Source organism: Chlorocebus sabaeus, chromosome 22 (genome assembly GCF_047675955.1).
Source record: "Chlorocebus sabaeus isolate Y175 chromosome 22, mChlSab1.0.hap1, whole genome shotgun sequence".
In the NCBI taxonomy this organism is placed as follows: Eukaryota; Metazoa; Chordata; class Mammalia; order Primates; family Cercopithecidae; genus Chlorocebus; species Chlorocebus sabaeus.
This window is the reverse complement of record NC_132925.1, coordinates 12,161,762-12,186,984: the sequence shown is the minus strand read 5'-3', so window position 1 is coordinate 12,186,984 and position 25,223 is coordinate 12,161,762. Positions and strand designations below refer to the sequence as shown.

The window sequence follows — 25,223 nt, the reverse complement described above, 5'->3', positions numbered from 1 at the left end:
TAGGCATTCGTTAAAATGTCCCAAAATGCCTATTTTGTGTAAAATTTTAGATATTTCTATTTTCTATATTATGTTTTTAAAAAATCACTCAATCCAAATATGGTAATGATACTAACTGAAATATGCCATTCCTTTATAAGACATAATTGACATTTTCATTTAATATATACCTTATATAAGTCTAATTCCTTTTGAAAGCAATGTACTACATAAAATTGAACACTTGATTACCAACAAGGACAACGTTTTATTGAACAAATCTATGTACAGTACAAAAAATTTCTTGAAATGAGACACTATTGTTGATTTATTGCAGTTCAATGGCTCAGTTTTAATTTGTACTCTTATAAAATGCAAAGTAAAATAATTTAACATTCAACAAGGAAGCACAAATTTCCTTTCTTGCTGAATCTGTAATATCTTTCACATATTAACAATTCCAAAATGCATATGCAGCATTTACTCATTCTGAAAAGGTGTTTTACAGTACCAAATAAATTAAAAAATAAACACTATCATCCCTTTTAGGTTTTTCATCCATACATCAGTATTAAACCAAACATGAAAGGAGTACGGCTGAACCTTCAGTGTGATTTGAAAAGAATCACAAGTTCAATGATATAAATTATTTAAGTATTATATAATTGGTGGTTTTAAAAAAAATGAATATGGCTAAAGCCCAAAGTACCAGTGTCCTTGTCCATGGAGATTACCCTTTTTACCTCCTCCATAATATCTGAGCAGCAAAAATTCAGATTTGCTATTTTCTTGACCTTACTGACACACAGCAGAAATTTAACATTTAATTTTTTGAAGGAAATTTTTATTTAAAAATGAAGATTTGAAACTTGGTCCATGTAGGATGAATACATCCTCAAAACAGAAGAAAAGAAGAATCTGAGGAATAAGAAGCAAGCTTCCTTTTCTTCTGAAGCTCAAATTAGAACTGTTGGAAGTTTATGCACCCTATAAAAGCAAAATGATGTAGGTTTATGTGCTAAAAGACAGACATAATAAAATGAACACATTCTTTCACTAGCTATTTGAGAAATATGTAAACCGAGGTTAAGACAGGGTGGTCAAATAGAATTTTATAAAACATTCCTTGATTTAGTTATATATAAACCAGTTTGATCTCAGTCTTTCAGAAATAATTTTCTCTTAGCAACACAAAAATAGAAATAAACCTCAAATTAAAGACAAATAACAAATGGAATATATTTGAAACATCTTTGCATGAACAGTGGAAGTAATGAAAATGGAATACTTTGTGGGCATGGATTTATATCAGTTGTTACAACTTGTGAAAAATGTGATAAAATATTAAACTTCTGGAAAATGTACAAAGCAGAAATATTTCAAAAGACTTCACTGTCCAAATCAACCAGTTTCCAAACAGACTTTTTATTACAAGACATACTTTTAGAATGAACTAAAATAAAAATCATTACATTTTTAGTATCAAGAAATACAGAAAACATTTTTTTAGCTGACCTTAAAGAAAAGACTTGAATTATGAGCTGTGTTTAGTTACCTAAATGTAAATTCCACAGCCTAATGTAGGCTACATAACAGAAACAAATTTAAATTTGGAATGGACTTATGACCATCATTGCATAGTAGTGAATGCTGATGATAAACGAATAAAACCGGGAAATTAAAAAAAAATCATCTGATCTATCATGATCTGGAAATCCTAATAAAATATGGATGCTACCTGGAAGAAATTCCCCACTTCCATAATAGCCTCATTGAAGAAGGTCTAATAATAGGGTCTGATGAGATTATCTGCCTTGAACAAAGATTTTGTTATTTAGAATAACTGGAATATTTGACATTGGGACATTAGGAGATCCGTTTTGAAACAGTTTGCCTTTTTGTTATTTTTATCCCTGTTTTAGATTTACACACTATTAGGTAAAAGGAAGTCTTTAAGCATCTTCCTTTCCATAATGCACAAATGGAAAACATCTGAGAGAGTATTTTTAAAAATATTTATTTTGTTAACACTTTATTAAGTTAAAATTTTCTTAGGAAAATAACTTATCACTAAGGAAAACAATGCATGAATGTATCTCTTATTGTGTTGTGCAAATGTTTTGTGTAACTACTGCCTTTTACATATAAAAATTACTATTCAGACCAGAGTCATCAATAATGAATAAAAAAACAGGAGTAGTATGGCTTATTTTGGAATTACCTCTCCTAATAGAATAAAATGAATGAATTCTCAACCTGATTCTTAGCTGATTTTTTGAGCCAGTTATTTTAATAGGACTGTACTTAGATAACTCATATTAATGTCTAAAGGACCTTACTATGAATCATCAAGCAATGTCCCAACAAATATACAAACAGAAATATCCCAGTGTGCTTTTACCATTATTCACATTGAATAATTTGCAATTCAGTGTTTTCCTTCAACTACAAAGCCTGTAAAGTCTTAGATTCCTTTCATCTCTCCCCAGAGTTACTGATGGTTTTTTTTTCCCTATTTTATTGACACTGCTGCCCTTTAAATGTAACTAATTTATACCACAAAAGTGGTTAGTGGGAAGTTCCATCAAGAGCTTATTAGCAAAGCACTGTGGTTTTTTTTTAATTTCTTAATTTTCAATGCTGGCGTGCCATTCATTGAACTTTGACTTAATCAATCATCTGGAAACCAGTTACAATCTTTAATTGATAGCACTGTGGTATGTTAATGTATAAGTTTCTAAATCATCACAAACCAAACAGCAGCGGTTCCTTCAACATGTTTGACCAGAAGGGAGGGGACATAATCTGATTATGCATGACGAGAAAACAAACCCCATTTGTAGAATAAAATACTTTAAATGGTTTATTATTGTAAACCAGCCCCCCTCCCCACACACACTTTTTAATAATGTGTTAACTTTTCCCTTTCTGTAAGGCCATCGCTGGTTTTCTGACTAGTTGCCTAAACATGTTTCTCATATAAGCGAAACTGAACATGCTGCTGCTATTAGTCATCATAAATCTTAAAATGTGGTTTTCTGGAAAACTGGTACTTTGGGAGTTTTATAATAACCCTTTTGGAGTCTAAACCAGCACATCTCTGTGAGTTCATTCTAGAAAATGTGCTTTGTCTTTATCTTTAGTAATCCGAGACCACTCTAAAATTAAGGCCATCAGGGAAATAGCAAACTGATGATGCATTTTCTTATAGTGTTTTTTTCACACTACTGCTTGATTGATAGGTCTTTCTGAAATATTTTCATCAGGCACCTGTAAAACAGAACACATCTGTTAATTCAAATTTTATTGACGTTCAACCGGAATTCCAAGTCAGATTCCTGTTTAATTTACACCCTGTCATTTTAAAGGATATTGCTATTAGTAGAAAGACAAGCTCTTTTTCTGATTTTGTTTCTCAATTATTTTCTGTTCTTTTTCTACTTCTATTTTTGTAACAGAGACACAGATGCACTTATTCTGGAATGCATATGAAAAATAATTCCCATCAAAATTACAACTTTTATTATATGAAACTTGGAATGAAGAAGAACTTTTGATACAGTGGAAGAAGTATAATCAAAGAATATGAAAAACCTGTGTTCAGATTCTGCCTTGCACAAGTTCTTAGGCAAAGCCCTATGCAAATTACTTGTGAATTTCAGTTGCTTGATCAACCAAACAGGAATATTAGTATCACCTCATACTGGTTGTATGTATTAAAGGAAATAACGTATGGAGTAATGCTTCACTATCTGTGCTACACAAATGTCAAGTTTTTAAATCTCAAAGATCTATAATAGTTTTATTTATGCCATTTTCTTTTTTTACAGATATCTCTACTAAGAAGATAGAAGACTTACTTTCATCATCTGAATCAAATCCAAAGAGTGTCTGACATTTCTTTTGTGCAAGATGAGCCTCAAGTGCTTCTGCATTACAGTAGGTGGTCAGGCATTTGCCACATCTTAATCTTTTCACTGATTTTTTATATACGTTATCTTGATCAGAACAGGCATCTACTCTATCAGTCAGAAATTTTCTGCGTTTTGGCATACTAAGATACCGTTCGTCAAGGTAACTGGGAGGCAATGGTCTGACGTATGGTTTTGTTAAAATTAAGCCATATGAAGTATGTTCACTTGTCAGATTTGGTTTGGAAGGTGCCTGAGATACTGGCAAGGTATTGTGTTCTTGTGGTACAACACTGGGTAAAATGGAACCATTTTCTGTCCTGATTCTGTTTGTATCAATTTTCAAAGCAGGATCCGATGAAACTAAAGGTGTTTGCTCTATTTCACTATGTCCATTGACTAAATCACTACTGCTACAATTATTTTCAGAATTTGGCTCTATGTCAGGCATCTTTTGGTCTATCAAGCTTATATTTGAAACAGTGTCATCAGAACGTTCATTTCCATTCTGAACTAAACTGTCTGTTTTCTTTTCCATACTTTCTATACATGTCTTTGGTTCTGTAGACTCTTTCCTTGATTTGCTAGTAGAAACTGGCAGACTAATAGTTTGTTTCTCATTACTAGATGAGTCTTTTTCCTGATGATTAGGATTTGAGTCTGTATGAACATCCCAAAGAATTGTTTCACTTGGTTGTGCAGATGATTCTGGTGTTTTACTTAAATAGTGCTGAGCTTCATGTTCATATAGCAGAGGAAGATCTTCAAAAAGCTCATGGCATTCTGGAAAACTACACTGAGCTTGAAATATCCTGTGACTTTTTGTGTGCTGGGCAAGCTGGAATGGCAGCTTAAATGACTCGTTGCAATTAAAATGCAAACAAAAATACACATTTGGATAGCTATGTCTATTAAGGTGGTCTATAAAATGTTGAGAATCTTCAAATTGCCTTTGACAAAATTTGCATTTTCCTTTGCTCCACTTCATTACTGTTTGTCGCACATTTAAATCAGTTGGATGTACGGTCATTGCATGTTTATTTAAAAACCCAATTCTTTTAAATATCCGGACACAGCCAAGAGCAGGACACTTAAAGTTTCCTTCTTGATCTGTGGCATATATGTCTTTTGGATGGCATACAGTTCCATTGATTTTATGAATTACTGAAGTTTCTTGATTCAGGTCATAATCATCTTCTTCATAATCACCTTCTTCATCCTCTTCCTCCTCATAATCATCCCCACATTCAGGTAAAGGCTTCAAGACATTATTTAAAGAAGTTACAGGACTGCCATTTTCAACAACATTTTCAATAACATCTTCTGGTACACTTACGGGAATTTCAATGAATTCAGCCACATGCTCAGGGATGACTTCTTTGTTTCCTTCACTAGAAGCAGTAAGAGTCTCTACTTCCAAATCTTTACTATCAGAATTCCCATTTTCAAATGAAATGGAAGAATTAGAACAATTTATTTCTTCCAAAGCAGTGACTTCCTGATCATCCTGTTGAGCTGCAGCAATTTGCTGTCTCTGTATCTTCTTAACATGATTCTTTAAATGCTTCTGCATAAGTCCTCTGTTTCTAAATTTCCTACCACATATTACACATGCAAAACTGCCTTTTTTCTGATGAGCCTGGGCGTGCCTTACGATGTGACCACCTAGAAATTCCTTGTTACATAACATACAACGATGCCTTGGGACACTGTGATCTACTTTGGAAGTATTAAGAGCTGTAAAGTTTTTCTTCGTATTAATATGACCTTTAGGCTGCACTCCAGATACATCATCAGGATCAGTCTCTCCAGTGCTCTGATCTGTAAGAGAGTCAAACCCTTCATCCAAACCTTGCTGTTCTTCTGTCCTTTTTAGGTTACCTGCATTATTTTCCAGTGTGCTTTCATTTAGAAATCTAACTACTGATTTATCACTCAATAATGCTACGCAGTTTTTCTTAATCATTACAAAGTTCCAAAATTCAGGGTCAAAAAACAATCCCTTTTTCAAAATCGGAAGCAATTCAAAACGAACACGATTTTGAACACTACTTGTGCCTTCATTATATTCTTCATCTGGACGTTTGTAAAGCTCTTCAACAGTACGATACGCTTCTAAGGAGCGCTCCAGAAAAAATATTGAGAGTGCACAAATCCTGAGGATCTCCAAATCATTTGGCAAAAAATGTGCAATTGTTTTATAAATCAGACATTTAGTTTTGGGATCATCGTGAAGGTCGAGTTGCAGAGCACAACCACATATTTCGACACAAATTTGCAAGCCTTCTTCTTCAACCTGGAAAAATAAAAATATTAGTGCTACTTTTTTTTTTCCCCAAAAAATGGTTACATTAGTCTATCTTTAAAAAATACAACTCTTAAAAATGAAAGCTCAATAAACATAGTATTCTATTGTGCAGTTTTCCGTATTTAGTAGCCTTGTTTAACTCTTTAAATATATACCTTTCTCTGTTTTTAAAACTTGAGAATAATGTGGAATAGATAGCATTTTAGCTTCTAATTTATTTAATTTTCACATTTGACAAGCCCCACTATCCATAATACAAAATGGACTTACGGTGTTTCATAAACTTATGGTGATTAAGATTTCTTAGAATTCTAGACCCCCATTTATTATTTTAGGTATAAATCTCATATTCTTTGAGAGAAGGGTCAAAATTATACGTATTTTAACAGATTTATCAATTTTCCACATCAAGAAATAAACTAGGCTTAAAAAAAACTGCTTATGGGAACTTTTATTATGGTGCTATATGAAAAAATATTACTTATTTTGCTTATTAAGTAATGTTATTTATCCAGAAAGGGGGGAAATGTGGCCCACATAAAGAAGGCAGTTATAATCTTTCCAAATCTAATAAGATATTTAAGGCTCAGAATAATGAGCCCCCCTGGAAGTTATCTGAATAGTACTCAAGCTTTGAAACGTTTACTGATGACTCAAGGATAATTGCATCAGCTTTTACTTGGGAATCTTTTGTCGACCCATCTTAGTTATAATAGTGTCTCTCTAGTGGTATGGAATAATCTAAAAGCTTATTTTGATTGGAGGAGATACCATAATAATGTCTTTAACATCATATATATGTATATATGTCATACTGCCTACATATGGTATAGTATATTTTACAGGAAGGGATACTACCTTGCCAGCCTCACGTTTTCTTAGTCCCTTACATGCTGTGTAACCCTGCAGAACTACTTAGATTTCCCACAGGCAGACCTTAACTTACCACATCTTATTTTCACTTTATCTAGCTAGTAAATTCCTACTGATCCTCCTATTCATTCTTTTGAGAATCAGCTCTAATCTGAAGGCTTTTCTTCCCACTTATCCTGGTCTCTGCCCTGAGGTACAGTTAAAATTCCCCATTCTTTCCACCCAGAATAACTTATCTTTAAAAAACATTTCAATTTTGTTTTATAAATATCTGTGTATGTGTATGTCCTCACCTCCTAACTTTGAATTCCTAAATTACAGGGGACAGTGTTTCATTTTTTATATCTCCCTATAGTTAGCATAAAAGTTGGTACATCGTAACCTCTGAATAAATGTTTGCAGAATGAGTGAAAGTCGGACCTATTGCATTTACTTAGTTTGCTCCTACAAATCCATCATCTACAACTTGGAATCCTTTCTGAATTCCAACTACTTATTTCTAAATGTCAATTATAATTAGACTTTACTACCTAGATTTTTCAGATACAGTAAATTCAAAATCCATTCATTCAAAACAGAATTCCTTTTCTTTCTCCATACTTCTATCTACATCCTCTTTTTTTTTTTTTTTTTTTTTTTTTTTTTGGAGACAGAGTCTCGCACTGTCACCCAGGCTGGAGTGCAATTGCGCGATCTTGGCTCACTGCAACCTCTTCCTCCTGGGTTCAAGTAGTTCTCCTGCCTCAGCCTCCCCAGTAGCGGGACTACAGGCATGAGCCACCACACCCAGCTAATTTTTGTATTTTTAGTAGAGACGGGGTTTCACCATGTTGGCCAGATTGGTCTCAAACTTCTGGCCTCAAGTGATCTGCCCACCTCGGAATCCCAAAGTACTGGGATTACAGATGTAGGCCATCGCTCCCAGCCTACGTCCTCTATCTTGGCTCATAAAATTATAATGTATACAGATGCTCACGTTTAAAAATCTTAAGATCATCAAAAAAGAGAACAGGCTACTTCCTTACCTGAAATCTTTTGATGGTTCCAGGATATTTATGAATTTTCAATTCGTTCAATGAAATGAATGAATTGTTGCATTCAAATTCCTTTAAGTATCTCCGATAATCACTCCTCCTACCACACACAGTCTCTGGCATTAGTCTCATCCCCCACCCACTTCCCCACATTTCTCTGCTACCCTTTAATGTCACCAGATGGTTGTGAAAAACAAATAATAAAATGAGGAAAAAGTGCCCTGTAAGCTATAAAATTCTCTACAAATGTTAATACTATTCTTATGTCATTGAAAACACAGCTTAAAGTATTTCCTCTGTGAACCCTTTTTAGATATGCCATCTATGTCTCCTGAACTCACACAGTATTTATGACTCTTCACAGTACTGAGGCAATTGAATGATTTATTCCAACAAATAAGTCTTTTTAGTGGAGTATAAACTATTAAGCATCGTATTTTTAATACTTATTTCATCTTTGAATTTTCCTTTTATAATATATTCATAGGTTTACCCCACATGTGAAAAGAAGAAAGCTGTGTGATGACTGGCAAAACCTCACTTACATTGTAAACTTTCTATAATAATATATATCAATTTTTGGTACAAATAAGAATCATGTACAAAAATATGGATACATCTTTATTTTTTAAAATTAAGTTTTACAGGTGATTCTAATGCACATCAAATGTTAAGACATGTTCTGTAACATAGTTTTCTTCTTTTGTTGGAAGGAGAGGTTTACTTTGAGAATGCATTTGAATGATATTTCACCATTTAATAAGCATACCATGAATGCAGTTAGCAAAATTACCATGAGAATATGATCACTACATGATCATACATCTAATGCGTGATGTGATAATGAATGTAATAAATGCATAAAAACATAAAAAAATTAAAATGTATTATTTAATAGATGCCTCCTTATATATTTAAAAGTAACCAACATAGAGATTAGTTTAATGGTGCTACCTAAAATGTAAAGTGGCTTTATCTTTATACTCAAAGTCCTATTGATATTTTGGGGGGAAAACTAAAAGATCTGCAGGATCCACTTTCATGTCTACGTAAGACTCATGTAGGATTGTACTCACTTGCAAGTGGCCCAAGAAAAACTTGATTCAGGACTATTTTTAGAAAGAGGTAATACATTTTTACAATTACTTCAAATAAACAATTTAAAAACTTTGTCCTTAAGTTTCAAAAATACCTCAGAATTCATTGTTCCTTTACACATAAACAGTGGACCTAAAACTGGAAGTAAGTTTCTCTGTGACAGTGAACTGGTATTATCGATAGATATACCAAGTTTATTTGCAAATTAGTTAAGATTCTATAAATGGGATTTAGGATAATATTGAAAGTAACAAATTAATTATAAGAAAAAAGGTTGTAATGGAAGCAATTTCTTCCATGTTAAACTTTAAGTAACAAAAAATTAGCCTCCCATGTTGAGACTCTGCAGTTAGGACACAGGAGAATGTAATGTATGGAAAATGAGGCCTTAAAATCCTCCTTTCCTTCCATTTTAAAATCAAATAAATTTTATCAAAAGAGATTCAAGTTTCAGTGAACTGCCACTGAATTTTAAATGTAAGGGATCAATATATCCTATTTACCTCATCTTTGATGATTTTCATGAAAGGAAATATGACTCTCACGTTAGTTGCTGTTCTTAAAAGCTGGTAGCATTGATCTACAAAAACTTGTTTTGAAGGATTAGATTTAAGCTGTAGTTTACTCCATATGAAAATCAACTCCCTGTAAATGAGAAAAAAAGAGAATTATCAAAAATACAGTTTATTCAAATATAGACATTAGCTATCTTTCCCTGATTCTATAGTGCCCTGGCTGCAATGTATATGAGTGTAAATATGTATTACGTTCACCCCCAAGCTACTTCTGCTACCTCTATGAAACTAAAGAAAGTTGGGAGAGGAAGAACTATCAGAAATCACAAATGTACAGTGGTAAGGAATGAATTCCAACAATATGTTGGCATACCTAAGATGTCTCTACTACTGGGTCAAAACAGAAATTCGAATACTAATTTGCCAATACTGATATTACTTAAAAATAATAAATTCTGGCCTTTAATTAATATTTGACTTGTAAATTTGGAAACCAATGTTGTAGACTATTTATAAAGAAATGGTTCATACTTTTCATTTTCAATTTATTAAGACATCAAAAGTTCTAAAGATTAAAACTGTAAGTATGTTATAGTATTGATTCTGAAATAGTATGTTTCAGATATCATACTTTTAAACAGACAGGCTATGGACCATTTGAACTATTTCATATGCAGATTCTTTTCTCAAATACAGCCACTGTTATTTGATGCACAAGGCTAAGAGCAGTGGGTTTTGAGACAAAGGCAAATCATATGATAGAGCTGATATATTTCGATATCACATTTTAGCAAATTAGAATTCTTCAAAACATGTCATAAAAGTGTCCAAAGCATCATAATCTAAAAGTATTAAAATAATTAATGAAAGTATTTTTTAAAAGTGATGAGCATATACTTGGAGCTCAGCACACACAGGTATTAAGTCTAAGGACGGCTTGATTACCATCATGAGGGTGCACGTAGTCTACTTAGACAATACAGAAAACACAAAACAGAAAATGACAGCAAGCAACATACGAGAAGTAAAACCAAAATTCCACTTCCATTTCATGCTAGCTATTTATTAAGTTTCAGTCCACTATCCCCCCTTTTTTTGCACTCATACTCTTTTAGAATTCTCTTGAGGTTTCATACCTTCCTACCGCATCTCTAGCTTTTACTGCTTTCCAGTTTTCATGCCTGGGTGTTTCAATTTATATTGCTTTCCATCACCTTAACCCACTCAGAACTAATCATATTCCTGCAAAATTGATGAACTTTTCCTAGATCAGTCAGTGACACTAAACATTCCTCTATCCTCATCTGGTTCTAACCTGTTTATCTTGCAGTGTCTTTACATTTCAAGTATACTTTTGCCCTCAGCTGTATCACTCTTTCTCAATGTTACCCTTTTAGGCCCTTTAATTTTACACGTGTATTTCTAGAGTGGTTTCTAACCTGATCTGTTTTCAGCCTCCCTGATCACATTTCATTTAGTGCTTATGCTATAAAGTTAACAGCAATAGAAATGTGGGTTTTAGAGTTAGGAGTTTCAGGATTTGAATCTTAGGAACTCCTTACTCTCAGCTAAACTGCTTTATTTATTCTCACTTTTGTTTATACTGACTGCTGTACTTGGAAAGTACTTCATGCCTAAGATGAGCTTATCTTTCAAAGGCCTTATCAAGTATCTCTTCAGGAAAGCCTTCATGAATACCCCAAACTAAAGTGATACCTATTTCAGAAAAGATCCCTCTTACTGATTCATGCCTATCATATGCTTCCTTGTTTATATTTTATAGGTCCTACCTATTTCCCCAACCCTTACTATATTGTAAATATGTACAATGACACATTGTTTAGTGGATGCAGTGGCAAGAACATGGAATTGGAAATAAGAGAGACCTAAATCTCAATACAGCATTATACACTAGCTGAAGTGGCACACCCAGTTCAATGAGTCACCCTTTTCTAGGAAAAGCCCTAAAACACAAAGGTAGAAGGCCAGTGGCCATGTCTCCTGTGTGACCCTCCTCTGCATTCCCCTTCAGATATTAATTCAAGGGTGGGAAGGTGATCCCAGTCAGGCTTGTCAGAATCTCTGGGATGTTCTGAATTCTAAACTATTAAGCTTGGGGTTTGCTGATGTTCCTCCAGCAAGAGAGACTGAAGCCAAATGACAGAAAAGAAACAGATTTTGAAAAACATTATCAATGTCAGTGTCCCTGGTAGCAGTTACCTTTGAGAACCACCTGTGGCCTTCCATGTAGCTTTCATGTAGCCCATACTGCACCCTAAATATTGTCCTATACTAGTTAGGCACAGGTGCTATCACTTGCAAACTAGTACAAATTCCAACTCCATTTCTTACTAGCTGTATGACTGTTATCTCTTTTATATACAGTTTTCTTATACATAAAGGTTGGGATTATTCCTATTCAGCATCTTTATCCAAAGAATTAAGAGAGATAATTGAAACACCTAGGTGAAATGTCTGGCATATACTTCCCCTAAATGCTGAAAGCCTGTAATATGTACATTGCAATATCCTAATAAGTTTGCCAAGAGAAGGCTACCACTATGGATTTTTGCTTTAAAGCAGGCAAAGCAGAAATCTTAGGATAGTGTTATGAAGCTCCATTTTGACTGGATTTACAACATGGGATCTTAGGTGTTAGTTGTACAGTGGATTCTGAAGGAAAATAAAAAACAATGAAAAAATCCTGAAAACCATTGATAGTCTTTTAGAAGACCAAAAGAGCAGGTTTAATGACGCTTATACACGTTTTCTTTTATTCATTGTATGCGTTAGAAAACACAGCACATTTCTCAGGTAACTAATACAAGACCCTGTTAACTACTAATATTACCATTAAGTCATCTACTTTCTGAGGAAAACCTAGATAATGAGGTCAGTTACCCTTACAATGCAGTTTTTTTTTTTTTTTTTTTTCAAACTTGACCCATTTATTTTAAGTAATTTTAATATAGCAGAGGCTGGAAGACTGCCTAAGTTTGAATCCTGGCTTCACTAGTTACTAGCTGAATGGCTTGAACACAGTATTGAATGGCTTGAACACAGTATTATCTCCCTAAGCTTGCTGGGTTAAATGACATATGCATATATAAAGCAAAGAATATAGGAAGCACTCAGCAAATATTTGTGGCTATTATTATTATTATTAATGATTGTGAAAGAGAAATGGGTTTAGCAACTTGCCCCATTGACTTGGGATACAGCAAAACTGTGGATCCGGTTCTATTCACACAGAGGAAAGATAAATGACAAGCTGACTCATAGGCAAGGCCAGGATGAAATGGACAGCACAGACTTTGGACGCTGAAAAGAATCCTGTTCATCAAATTACAGTGAAAATTAACTTCTAGAAGGAAGAAAAGGGACTTTTTCTAACATTCAGAAATATAGAAAAGGGGTAGAAGAAATAAGAGGGCAGGCCATCAGAACCCACACTACTTAGAAGGAAGGGACAAAAAGAAGGCTAAAGACTCCTTTTTGGTTAGGCAGCTGGAGACACTGAGCTTGTATTCTTAGAAGGTGCCTGTGGCCAGGAGCTGGAAGATAGGCATTATAATATTTTTAAGGTCCTTCCCTAAACAGTAGAAATGGGTTACCAATAGAAGAAGAAAATAAAATGTATTTTTCTTTTCTTTTATTTGTGTGTGTGTGTGTGTATGTATACTTGTTTCTAGTTATTTATGAGTATATTACAATGAAAGAAATAAAGTTACCCTGTTTAAATAGTGTGATATAGCTCAGGGCAGAGAACATTCCTATTCCCATAGGAAAAGATCTATTATAACTGTCATGACTCTTTTCAGTTTCCAAATAACCACATATCAAAAAATGATAATACTTCAAAAATTACAGTTATATGCAGTGTAACAACATTTCAGTGAACAGCAGAATGTGTATACAACAGTGGTCACATAAGATTATAACATCATTTTTACTGTACTTTTTCTATATTTAGATATGTTTGCATAGACAAATACCATTGTGTTATAACTGCCTATAGCATTTAGTACAGTAACACTGCCATACAGGTTTGTAGCCTAGAAGCAGTAGGCGACGTCATGTAGCCTAGATGTGCAGTAGGATATACCATCTAGGTTTGTACCTCTACAATATTCACACAAGGAAATTGCCTATTGACATACTACTTAGAATATATCCCCATCATTAGGTGCTGCATAACTGTATATAAGGGCGTATGTATGTCTTACCACCACCTCCTAATCCCTTTCTCTATTTGAAATTCCAATTTACATGGTATAATTTTAAATAAAAATTAGCATAACCTAACTAAAGGTATATTGTAACCCCTAGAAAACAAATTTACCTGTTTCCAGATCCAGGTCTGCTACTAACTAGCTATTTGACTCTTATCTCTGAGTTTGAAGATTTTAATCTATAAAACAAGAATAGGGCCAGGCACGGTGGCTCATGCCTGTAATCTCAGCACTTTGGGAGGCTGAGGAGGGCAGATTTACTTGAGCCCAAGGAGTTTGAAACCAGCCTGGGCAAAATGGTGAATCCTCGTCTCTACAAAACAAACAAACAAACAAAAATTATCTGGGCATGGTCGCGCACATCTGTAGTCCCAGCTACTGAGGAGGCTGAGGCAGGAATATCACTTGAGCCCAGGAAGTTGAGGCTGCAGTGAGCTCTGATCGCACCACTGTATTCTAGCCTGAGTGACAAAGTGAAACCCTGTCTCCAAAAAACAAAAACAAAAACTAACCAGGAATATTGAAGTATTATGATTTGCAGCTATATGCCTTCAAGCTATTGTTTTAAGTATTTGAGAATTTAAAAAAATGTTTATAGCCCATGATCATTTCAGAGTATTACGTTTAGCAAATGAAACCTAGTTTTCTGTTAAGAATATAATGAAACAGCAAAGTGGTAAGAGTTTTGTGTGTTTATGTGTGTATATGGGTGTACTGGAGTCGAAGAAACAGAAATTCTTAATAGCCCCTGAAGAGTGTTTTTATTTTAGGTACCTAAAAACATTCACATTACATTTTAAATTACATGATTGCTAGGTAAACCTGCTGCTTCATATATTCTAGCAAGTTTTAAATGTTTTAAAACTCAGACTCCAAATTAAAATTTAATTTCAAACCATTGCTTCATTATAGCACATCCCTTAAACATTTACACTACCAGTTTAGTGGCACATTATCATTTTCTTTTTAAATTCTCTAGTTCTTAGAATCTACTATTGTTCCTTGCACAATCAATTTTTTTTAAAGTAGCTTGATATTTTCACACAATTTAAAAAACAAAGTTCAAACTGCAGTTTTCTTTCTGTTGCCCATCTTACCATTTCAATTTCTTTATTTGTGAACACTTACCAGATACAGTACATATCCCCATTCTGGAGCTGTGGAATAAGAAAGGATTCACAGAGTTGCAAGGCTAACATAGTTTTGCCTTCTTTTTCGGCATTACAGATGATATCAATTCCACTCTTACAATCAGTTTTCAATAAATGCTGTAAGAGGAAAAGAGAAATCAGTTCATATCATTTAAAGTATCTAAGAAGCTAGTTGCAATAAATGTTTAAACATTCAAAATGAATTACTTAGATTTCTAGTTTTCTTCTACAAAGACAATGATGACTTGTACAGAAATATTTTCATGGTTACATAGTTTCACTGTACAGCACCTACATTTTACAATGACTACTTTTAATCTCATTAATGTCCACAACCTATAGGTACATATGATCCATATTAGGAAAAGATTAATTCCTTCACCTTAAGAAACAAAATGAACATGAGCATTTTACCTCTAGTACTTTATTTTAAAGGCAAGATCATAATGCTTCTTGGGTTTTTTTTTTTTTTTTTTTTTTTTTACTCCTGGCAAGCTGTGAGCTTGTTGACTTTTATTTGACCTCTTCTCCATCACATCAAAAGTGCAATGTGAATAATACTTATTAATTAGTATATTTTATTGATTTCATCATTTGTTAATATCAGATTTTGACTTAATTCAACATGACCTTAAGTTATGGTGCCAAAAGAAAACACATCTAGATAATGTAATCCTTAAGTCTTTGGCATTACTGTAAAAGGAATTTAACAACAACAGTGGGCTACTATTTTTTTTGGTTTTTTTTTTTTTTTTTTTTTTGGCAGGGTTAAAATGGTAATAGGCAAAAATAGTCTCAAACAATACCTCCCGGAATAGCTGATCTTCTACAGGTGACATAAACAGACATGTGAAGAGTGCTTGATGGAAGTATAAGTCTTTACTGATTTCTGGGTGATTTATACAAGATTTAATAAGAGCCATTGCTTCGGGTATGCGTTCACAAGCAATTAGGTATCTGGCACGTAGTTCAAAGAACAGTGGATTTTCAGAACTTAAATATTTGTTCACTATATTAAAAAGAAAACAGACTCTATTACTCTCAAGAAAAGATTCTCTCAAACTTTGTTCTTTGAAACTTTACCACTAAAATATGGTTTCTAATTAGATTTAACTACTTAAATAGCATTTTCCTTAGTAGGAGTTTATTTGTGAAAAGAATATTCAGTTATATGGTTGGAAAAAGGAAAATAAGAGTGACACCAAAACAGTGCTCAAGAAATATTTGTTGATTTCTTCTCAGTCTAAAAAGTAAATAACAGAAACAGAATTTTAAAAGAAAAAAAATTTTCTTCTTTCAGTTCATTACTATGTTAAAATATGTTCCAAGTAACATGGGTCTATGTCTTTTTAGTCTAAGATTACATACTTTATCTTCTTACTGCTCAATATTTTCTTTAAGATTAAAAGGCTGAATCCTAGTCTGTCACATTAAAACCATGTTAGTTCACATTAATTATAGAGATGTAATCTGAATTAATGAAAAAGTTGAATCACAAGAAAAATATATTTTATTTAAAGATAAAATTAATCCAAAAGTAGTGCCAAATAGGACTGCTTATTAATATACATTTATGTATCACTAAGGATAATTACTAATTAATACTTTACATAATTTTAAAATATATAAACACCATTAGCTACAAAACTTTATTTAGACCTAACAACAACCTTATGATGGGTATTATGATACTAGCTTTATAGATTGCAAAACTGAGTCTCAGAGAGGTCAAATGACTTGCCCAAGGACAAATAATTAAGTGGCAGAGCAGGAACTGGAACCCATTTTTTTATGATTTTGAATCCAGAAGTATTTTAATTACTTATATTTAATCAGTAGCTTCTAAAGTGCTTACAAATGTTTTATTTTGGCTTAAAAATTTGTCTTGCAATTCTGTTTACAATATATGATACTGACTTGTATAGTTAATGCAAAGATAACTTCCCTCTGGTCTTTCCCCTAATCATCACCAACTAGAGAAAAGTCATCCATATCAATGAGGCTCTAGAGCAGCTTTTCCCAAAGTGTGAGGTATGCTAGTATAGGTATCAAAGGAGTATTTATTATTTTAATGTAATTCCCAGCCTAAAAGGTCATCAGCCCTCAGACCAACCAGTAACAGGTTTATTCTAGATTCTACGAGTGAAGCCTAAATCTATCCCTTAAAAGCTCAAACTTTCTTCTCCCCTGTTCTCACTTCTCTTGAAGCTGTGTCCTTGTCTAGCTTCTTCCCCTCTGCGCACATGCCGTCTCCTCATAATTTTCTCCAGTCTGTCACCCTTGCCTTTCCTGTATTTGACTCTTCATACTTCTTCAGTAATCCAGCTCTTCTTCCTCAGCTTCAACTCTCTCCCTTTTCATTTTTTTTTTTCTTTCTTTTAACTCCCTTTCCAAGATCCACACCTCAAACACGTGTCCTTTTTACCCCTTGGGTTCTTTATAACACTGTCACATAATACCTTAGCCCTATCCTCTTAGTCTTGTCCCACCTCCCATCCCTTCAAAGCTCCTCCTCCACTTAACTGCATTCACAACTCACCCTAACCCCTTAACCTGTGACTAACAGAAATAACCTGCTCAACAAAATCTGTGGAATGAAGTGTCTTTCTCACAAAACCAAGGTCTAACTGGTTCCAGGGTTGGGAGATCTTGTTTTTTTTCCCATTGGCTGTCTCATAACTAAACTCCATTGGCTCTCTCCACATTTTTAAATGTTGTCTACACTTTTGTGCTTATTCACTGTTACTGAGCTTACACTCTACAGTTTTAGTGATCCAAAATGTTCTGGGGTTCAGGAATAATGTGGGGAACATTTTAAAAAAGAATTAACTAACAGCGGTTGACAAAGCCTCCTCCTGCCTTGAAAGAAAAATTTGGCCTACAAAGGACCACTGTTAAATCAGATTGGACAGGAGGTGATATCAAAGAAATATGCAGGTAGTAAGGGTATGAGACAAAACTTCTAATTCATTAAGTTTGGGAAATACTGCTCTAGAGTACTTGGAATTCAAATTTATTCATTCAGTTAGTCACTTATTCACTCACACATTCATCATGTGGTCACTCATTCAATCCACAAATACTTATATTAAGCATCTACTCTGTACCAAGCACTGGGCTAGCTACAGGATATGCAGTAGTAGTGACAAAAATTCAGAGTTCCAGCCCTCATGAAGCTTCCTGTGTAAGGGAAGGGAGATTCCATATGCTTTCATGAAAAGCAGACTTTTTGTTTCTTAAAAAACAGAAAAAGATGTTCCTACTTAAACAGATTTTAAAAATACAACTGAAGTGACAAAAATACCCTCTCTGTAAATAAGTAACATCTAGTAGATGTGTTACCACTCAGAATTTCCATTACGAGAAATAAATGTACCGATCCGGGTGTCAGAAGTCACTTTGGGCCAGGTTACAAAAACACTGTTAATGTGAAAATACATCACTCCCATTATTCAGTATTATAAAATGAAGAAAAATCACTAGTACTGCTCTAGTTAGTAAATGAAAGTGTATTTGCTTCTCACAAATGTTGGTTTGATTTTGAATCTCCTGAAGTACCTATCTCCTGAGATGCTGGCTGAGCTTTAAGGACAGCTTGCAACACTGGATCTTCCCATGGGCCACCATCTCTAATGATTCGAGTCACCAGTTCCAGATTCACATTTCCATATCTGCGGAGGTGATTCTGGCATTCCTAGGAGAGAAAAATCATTTTGGCTCTGTGAATTTAAAGGGGTTAAAAACTAAACTTGATCATCATTGTCAGTATGACTGATGGCCAGTGAGGCAGCTATTAAATTATAAAAGAGAAAGGGTTACTACTGTAACCTAAGTAGGGTGTCGAAACCCCATAAACACAAATAGGCTTTAATGCCAAAGGTTATACAGCAGTATCTGTATAATTGGACTTAGAAAATCCCAAACAGGGATGACGTGTAACCTAAGGGACACATCATTTCTAGGAAAAGAACCAGGTTGCAAAAAAATGAAAAAGGTTCAGTTAAATTTATATAAAGGTTCATAAAGTTCCTCTTAACAATGGCAGGCAAGAGCCTGACAAGAAAAACAGTGTGTGGTACGGCAGGGGGCGTGGGGTGCCTGCTAAATGTACAGTCTCTCTCTGGCTGGCAGGCAGACAAAAGTCTCCTGTCCTGATCCCAAATATATAATCCAAGTCGTGGTAGAAGGCTGGAAGATGGAGATTCTATTTCCCTTTGTTGGATAGTTAGATTTGCAGTTTTGGGATTAAAAAAATGACAGGTTAAAGAAATAAATCTATAAATAAGTAAATCCAACCTCTCTGCTTTAGATTTAAAATAAAGATGTATTGTTAAGTTGAGCAATAGTTGTGAATTTGTCCACACATTTTCTGGGTTTTTAAAAAAAGGTATTTGAAATGTTTTTTCAGAGAATCTGCTTGGACTTGTAACATGAAATTTGTAACAAGTCTGTAAGCAATGAATCTTAGTTTACTGAATTTATAAATCTCATTTATTAGATTTAGATTTATAAGCTTTGTTTAGTTTGATTATGCTTTCTGATTAATTACATACTTTGTTAAATATTGTTGTTGTTTTTTTTGAGATGGAGTCTCACTTTGTTGCCCAGGCTGGAATGCAGTGGCGCGATCTTGGCTCACTGCAACCTCTGCCTCCTGGGTTCAAGTGATTTTCCTGCCTCAGCCTCCCAAGTAGCTGGGACTACAGGCTTGTGTCACCATGCCCAGCTAATTATTTGTATTTTTAGTAGAGACAGGGTTTCACCATGTTAGCCAGGACAGTCTCGATCTCTTGCCCTTGTGATCCGCCCACCTCAGCCTCCCAGAGTGCTGGGATTACAGGCGTGAGCCACCGTGTCCGGCCAAGGTATTGTTTTTTAAAATGGTTCAGAGAATCGCATTTGACAATTTAAAAAGATTAACTGAATATCTAGTAAAAGTATTATTTTCAAAAATGCATAAATAGAGCTGAAAGTGTTAAGAAAAAAACTAGATGTAGAAACTGGCAATGTTAAAAAAAAAAAAAGTGAGTATTGTACATCAATCAAAACACAAGCAACTGCCAGAATTCTGTGCTCACAAAATCTCTCAGATATTAAAATCTCTCAGATATTAGTAGCAGTTATAAAGCAAAGCTTCAGAATTTAAAAAACATATCTTCACAAATGTTACTTATTAGACAAATCAAGGCTACATATTCAAAGTGGCTACAAACACTTTGCTTTTTTTAAACTCTCATATTCTTTCATAATTTGCTGAGATTATATAGTGATTTATATATGCCACATTGCATTCCTGGTTAAAATAGACAAAAGAGGTTTTACTTGTTTTATGAGAGAATAAAGTAGTAGAAGAAATCAAGCTTTAAAATAAAGAATCATTCAGTCAAGTAAAAACATCACTTGTAAATAGTCAAACGTTATGAAAATAAGTATCTTCTAAAAGGTATTTAAGGTTGGTCCCAAATTAAGCAATCAAGCAAACAAAAATCCTACAAACAATGGGCAAGTTACTTAACCTCTCTGCTCTATCAGTCAATTCCTCTGTAAAATGGATACTAAAACACCTACTTCATAGGATTGTTGTGAGGGTAAAGTAATGGTATACGGAGAGTGCTTGGAACAATGCCTAGCACCTCGGAAGCACTCAAAAGACATTAGCTATTATTTCTTCTAGTATTTTAAGAGTTTGAATAAATACTTTAGGGCATTTAATTTCCTTGGCATGAAATTAATTGCTGCATTTCCACATGTCAGCATGTTAAAGCATTCATTAAATATGTGGTAAATATAAAGGTATGAATTTAACATACATGGAACATTATAATGATTCTTGGCAACAGCTTCATGGGTAAAAACAAAGATCAACTGAAACCTCTCAAGGTAAGCAAAGTAGCAAGCTCCCAAATTACTCTAGACATACAGATGACTGCCCCGAAAATTCAACTCCTATAAGCTACCTTTTGGTCCAATCAAAGCACAAGAAATAAGGTAAGTTGGACACTAGTCCCTGAGTCATTGGTGAGCTTAGTTCTGCTGCTCAGCCATGGGACAATCCATCTTTCTAGTTGTCTAAGGATAGGTGAGGCATCAGTCAGTGCTATGGGACTTAGAACTGGACTTAAACTAAGTCAAGACGTATTTCCAACTTCCTAAAGTTGGCTGAAAATAAGAAACACTTGGAGCTCTTTTTAAAAAACAGATTCCTAGGACCTAATTTAGACCTACTGAATCAGAATTTCTAGGGGAAAGCCCTGATAATTTGAATATTTAACAACTCTCACCCACAGGCAACTTTGGAACACTTTTAAAATTACACCTCCCACATTTAGTGTATACTCCCATAAATGATTACATAATGAATTATATACTTGTACTCTTGCCGATCTTTGTTAAAAATTAGTAAACTAGCTTCCATTCCTTTTTCTAAGATAAAAATGAATTATAAATGGTGTTTTTGTGGATGTACACTTTGGGGGTCAAAAATACCATATTTTGGAGAGCACTCCTATATAGAACAGCTCAGGATAGGAAACAGGTGAAATAAAGATTTCATTTTGGTCTGTTTAAAAAGACAAAGGAAGAAAGAACAATAAGCTTACAAATATTTTTTGGCTCCTTGTTCCTTAACTAGAATAGTGGCTTTTTTGGATGATATTCAAGGTAACACCTCCAAAGTGAATAAGGAAGCACTTAAATTACTGTAGAATTCACAACTTACTCTCTCCTTAGGGTATATATACACAATGTATTTTTCTTTCTTTCTTTTTTTTTTTTTTTTTTTTTTTGAGACAGAGTCTCACTCTGTCGCCCAGGCTGGAGTGCAATGGTGCGACCTTGGCTCACTGTAACCTGGGCCTCCCAGGTTCAAGCGTTTCTCCTGCCTCACCCTCCTGAGTAGCTGAGATTACAGGTACCCATCACCATGCCTACCTAATTTTTGTATTATTAGTAGAGACAGGGTTTCACCATGTTGGCCAGAGTGGTATTGAACTCCTCACCTCAGGTGATCTGCCCACCTCGGTTTCCCAAAATGCTGGCATTACAGGCGTGAGCCACCATACCCAGCCATACATATTGTATTTTTCTAGAATATTTACTTAAATAATAAATTGTGCCTCTATCTTAACTTAATCCTTTATTAAGTCATCAGTCTATTATTATTGATACCCACATTACACTGTGCTAAATATAATCCCCTTAATTACTTCCATTCAACTTTGTGTCTTTGCCAAAGGTGCAGAGAAAATACAACTCCATCACTTCTTTCAGAGTCCATTTCTTAATGTTTTACTCCAAAAGGAAGATTTCTTTTCCCTGAACTGGTTGCCATTTTGGAGAAGGCACCTACAACATGTGTCTGTGAAGCTATAGATCAGTGTTCTGGCCATTCTACATAATTGGTCTGGATCCATCAGCAGTTTATCATAGGATGAAAGTCTTACTACTTTAATCTCAAATTTAAGGACTTCTGAACTTACCTACCTACTCATTCACCTATTGCACATCATGAATCCTTTTCTTCAGTCTGGTTTCTCTCACATCTCCCAAAATTCACCTTGTCTTTTCTTACCTATGCCATTTCTTATGTCATTCTCCTACAACTTCCATAAATGTATCTAAATCCTATCTTTACACAATCCCACTTTCCCCAAGAAGCTTCTACTAGCTACCTTAATCCATAATAAACTTAATTTCTTCTCCTGCCATATTGAACATTTGTGCTACATTATTATGTAAGAGGAAGGCCTTGCATTACTATCTTAAGTGTTGACATCTTCTTAGGTGGTTAAAAGTTTTTTCAAACAGAGACAAGAAAGGAAAGATGTGCCAGAGAAGATACATTCCCAATAATAAATAACTTTTTAATCAAAATAGGGTTTTATAGAAATCTGTGTAAATGGAAGCACTATGGAGTCTGAATGAAGATTCCAGAATAAAGCTACAGACCACCACCTATCCAATTCACTCATAAGCAAGTTACTGCAGCAAATTAAGACAAAAATGTAAAAGGTCTTCAATATGGTTAATATTATAAAAACATAATCTTTGAATTACAGTAGTCTTTATAATACTTTGAAATGAGATGAGAATAATCATAAATCTTATTACACATTCATTGGTTATCTCATAGCAAAGCATTTCATAAAGTTATAAAATTTAAGGATGTTATGCATTTTTCTTTTACAAAAAGGCAATCATGTTTAATTTGCCATTCTTTTTTTATGGTAGGTTCCTGAGGAATATTTACCTTGTATTTTCAAAAATTAATCATTCTGAGCTTGCCTATATAAAATAAAGGGGACAGTTATAACAATGAAAGAAGTTACTGTTTTTCAATACAAAGTTTTTACAAAAAAAATAACTTAAAATGAATGTTTGGAAGTATTTGCATTTATTACATGATTGCTCTTGCCAAAAATCAGTATGTCACCTATAATGCTTCTATTATGCCATTAAAAAACTTAAGAATTTTCTGTTGAAAAAATTTTCAACTGGAGCATTTTAATGAGTTTTTAATTCATTAGTAAAAGTGGTTAGTATTAAAACATGGATTGACTTTAGGAATACAAATTTGGTAGTCAAATTTTGCATAATTCATGGAAGGCATTTTAAACAGCATCATGATTCAGAAAAGAAAATTTTCCTTTTTTTAATTTTGCTCATCTTTGTTTGGATTTATTATTTATTTAACTTTAAATTCTGGGATACATGTGCTGAACATGCAGGTTTGTTACATAGGTATACATGTACCATGGATTTTCTGCACCTCTCAACCCATCATCTAAGTTTTAAGCACCACATGCATTAGGTACTTGTCCTAATGCTCAGACAAGAAATTTTTCTATCAAAAATATCCTTTTAACTTATGACCAAACATCAAAGTAAACTGAACCTAAAATCTGACTTCGAATTACTGTATCACTGTGATACAGTAATTTTGAAAATTTTTCAAAAATACACCATAATCACACTACTGTCACTGACTTTATACTGTTGAATTTAAAACATTATTTTAGTTTTATCCTTTTCAAATGTACTTTTGTTTTATAACGTATATAGTATGAGTACATGTGCATAAGTAATATACGCACAAAGGGGATATGTGCTTAAACTGTATTTTAAAAACTGTATGGTATATCAGAAGTCTGGAGACCCTGGTCGTAGGTATTACTTGTTTTTGTATTTGTGTTTGAGACTGAATATAAAACTCATGTTTGTCTTCTATTGATTATCATGTCAGTTTTCTTCACCATCTCCTGATTTGTTTGTTCCTTGCCATTTCTACAATTACCATTCTAGTCTAGGCCTTTGTTGACTACCACTCAGATCACCAAAGTAAAGTTTCTTCATCCCTCTCCATCCCTAATAAGGCAGTCTTTAGAAGGTTTTAAAATCTTAGACAATAAAGCTCTCAAGATAGCAGTATAAATAAAACATTTAAACCTGTGCTTTAGCCGTATACATTACTGTAAACATATGAGTATATCTTTATAATAGATTAGGGAATATGGCATAGAAAGAATTCGAATGCTGGGTTGAGAGTAAGACTTAGGTCCTCATTCTGCTTCTGTAAACTTCAACTCTGGTGGGGCTTAATTTTCAGATATGTTAAATAAGGGAATTGGATTAATAATTATTAAGATGACTGTCAGTCTCAAAATTATAAAAATGTATGAATGCCTATAAGTTACATTATTTGATTTTTTAAAATAAGTAGAATTATGTATTTACTGAGCTATTTAAGTATATCCTTTTTGGGACTTTGGAGTTGTCCCTTTTTTGCAATTTCACTTACATTCATGGAAGATACTATGAACTCAACCTTGACAAAAATGTACAGATCCTTTAAGAAAAAAAATTTTTAAACAAGATATCTTTCTAGTTAACTGATGATAACTGAGGTATTTATCCTCTTTAGTCATCTTTACTTAGAACATCTGTAACAGAGAACTGTTTTGCTAGCAGGTAAATAAGTCTCTGTCAAATCCTTCATGCCCAAACAAAGGGAGAAGGAGAAGGTTTATATGTACTACGGTTTAATTTGGTAGATCATGGCCTATGAGAGAGTAAAGAGGAAGCTTCAGTGAAAGACAACTACACCTCTCTTATGAGACTTTCTTA

At 33.9% G+C, this 25,223-nt stretch overlaps 1 protein-coding gene across 10 annotated transcripts in view; it reads right to left on the bottom strand.

The window, feature by feature from the left end:
• Positions 1–229: 229 nt before the first annotated feature.
• ZNF654 (zinc finger protein 654) overlaps positions 230–25,223 on the bottom strand; it is an 82,735-nt gene continuing 57,741 nt past the window's right edge. For 2 of the 10 annotated variants that reach the window (XM_007986158.3, XM_073009660.1), the window contains 6 exons: positions 18,660–18,795; positions 15,908–16,110; positions 15,079–15,218; positions 9,707–9,848; positions 3,840–6,186; positions 230–3,249 (listed from right to left, as the gene is read on the bottom strand). In XM_007986158.3, coding sequence (XP_007984349.3) covers positions 3,242–3,249; positions 3,840–6,186; positions 9,707–9,848; positions 15,079–15,218; positions 15,908–16,110; positions 18,660–18,795 — 2,976 coding nt within the window. In that variant the 3' untranslated portion in view covers positions 230–3,241. The other 8 variants (XM_038003185.2, XM_073009661.1, XM_038003182.2 and 5 more) reach the window with 5 other exon arrangements.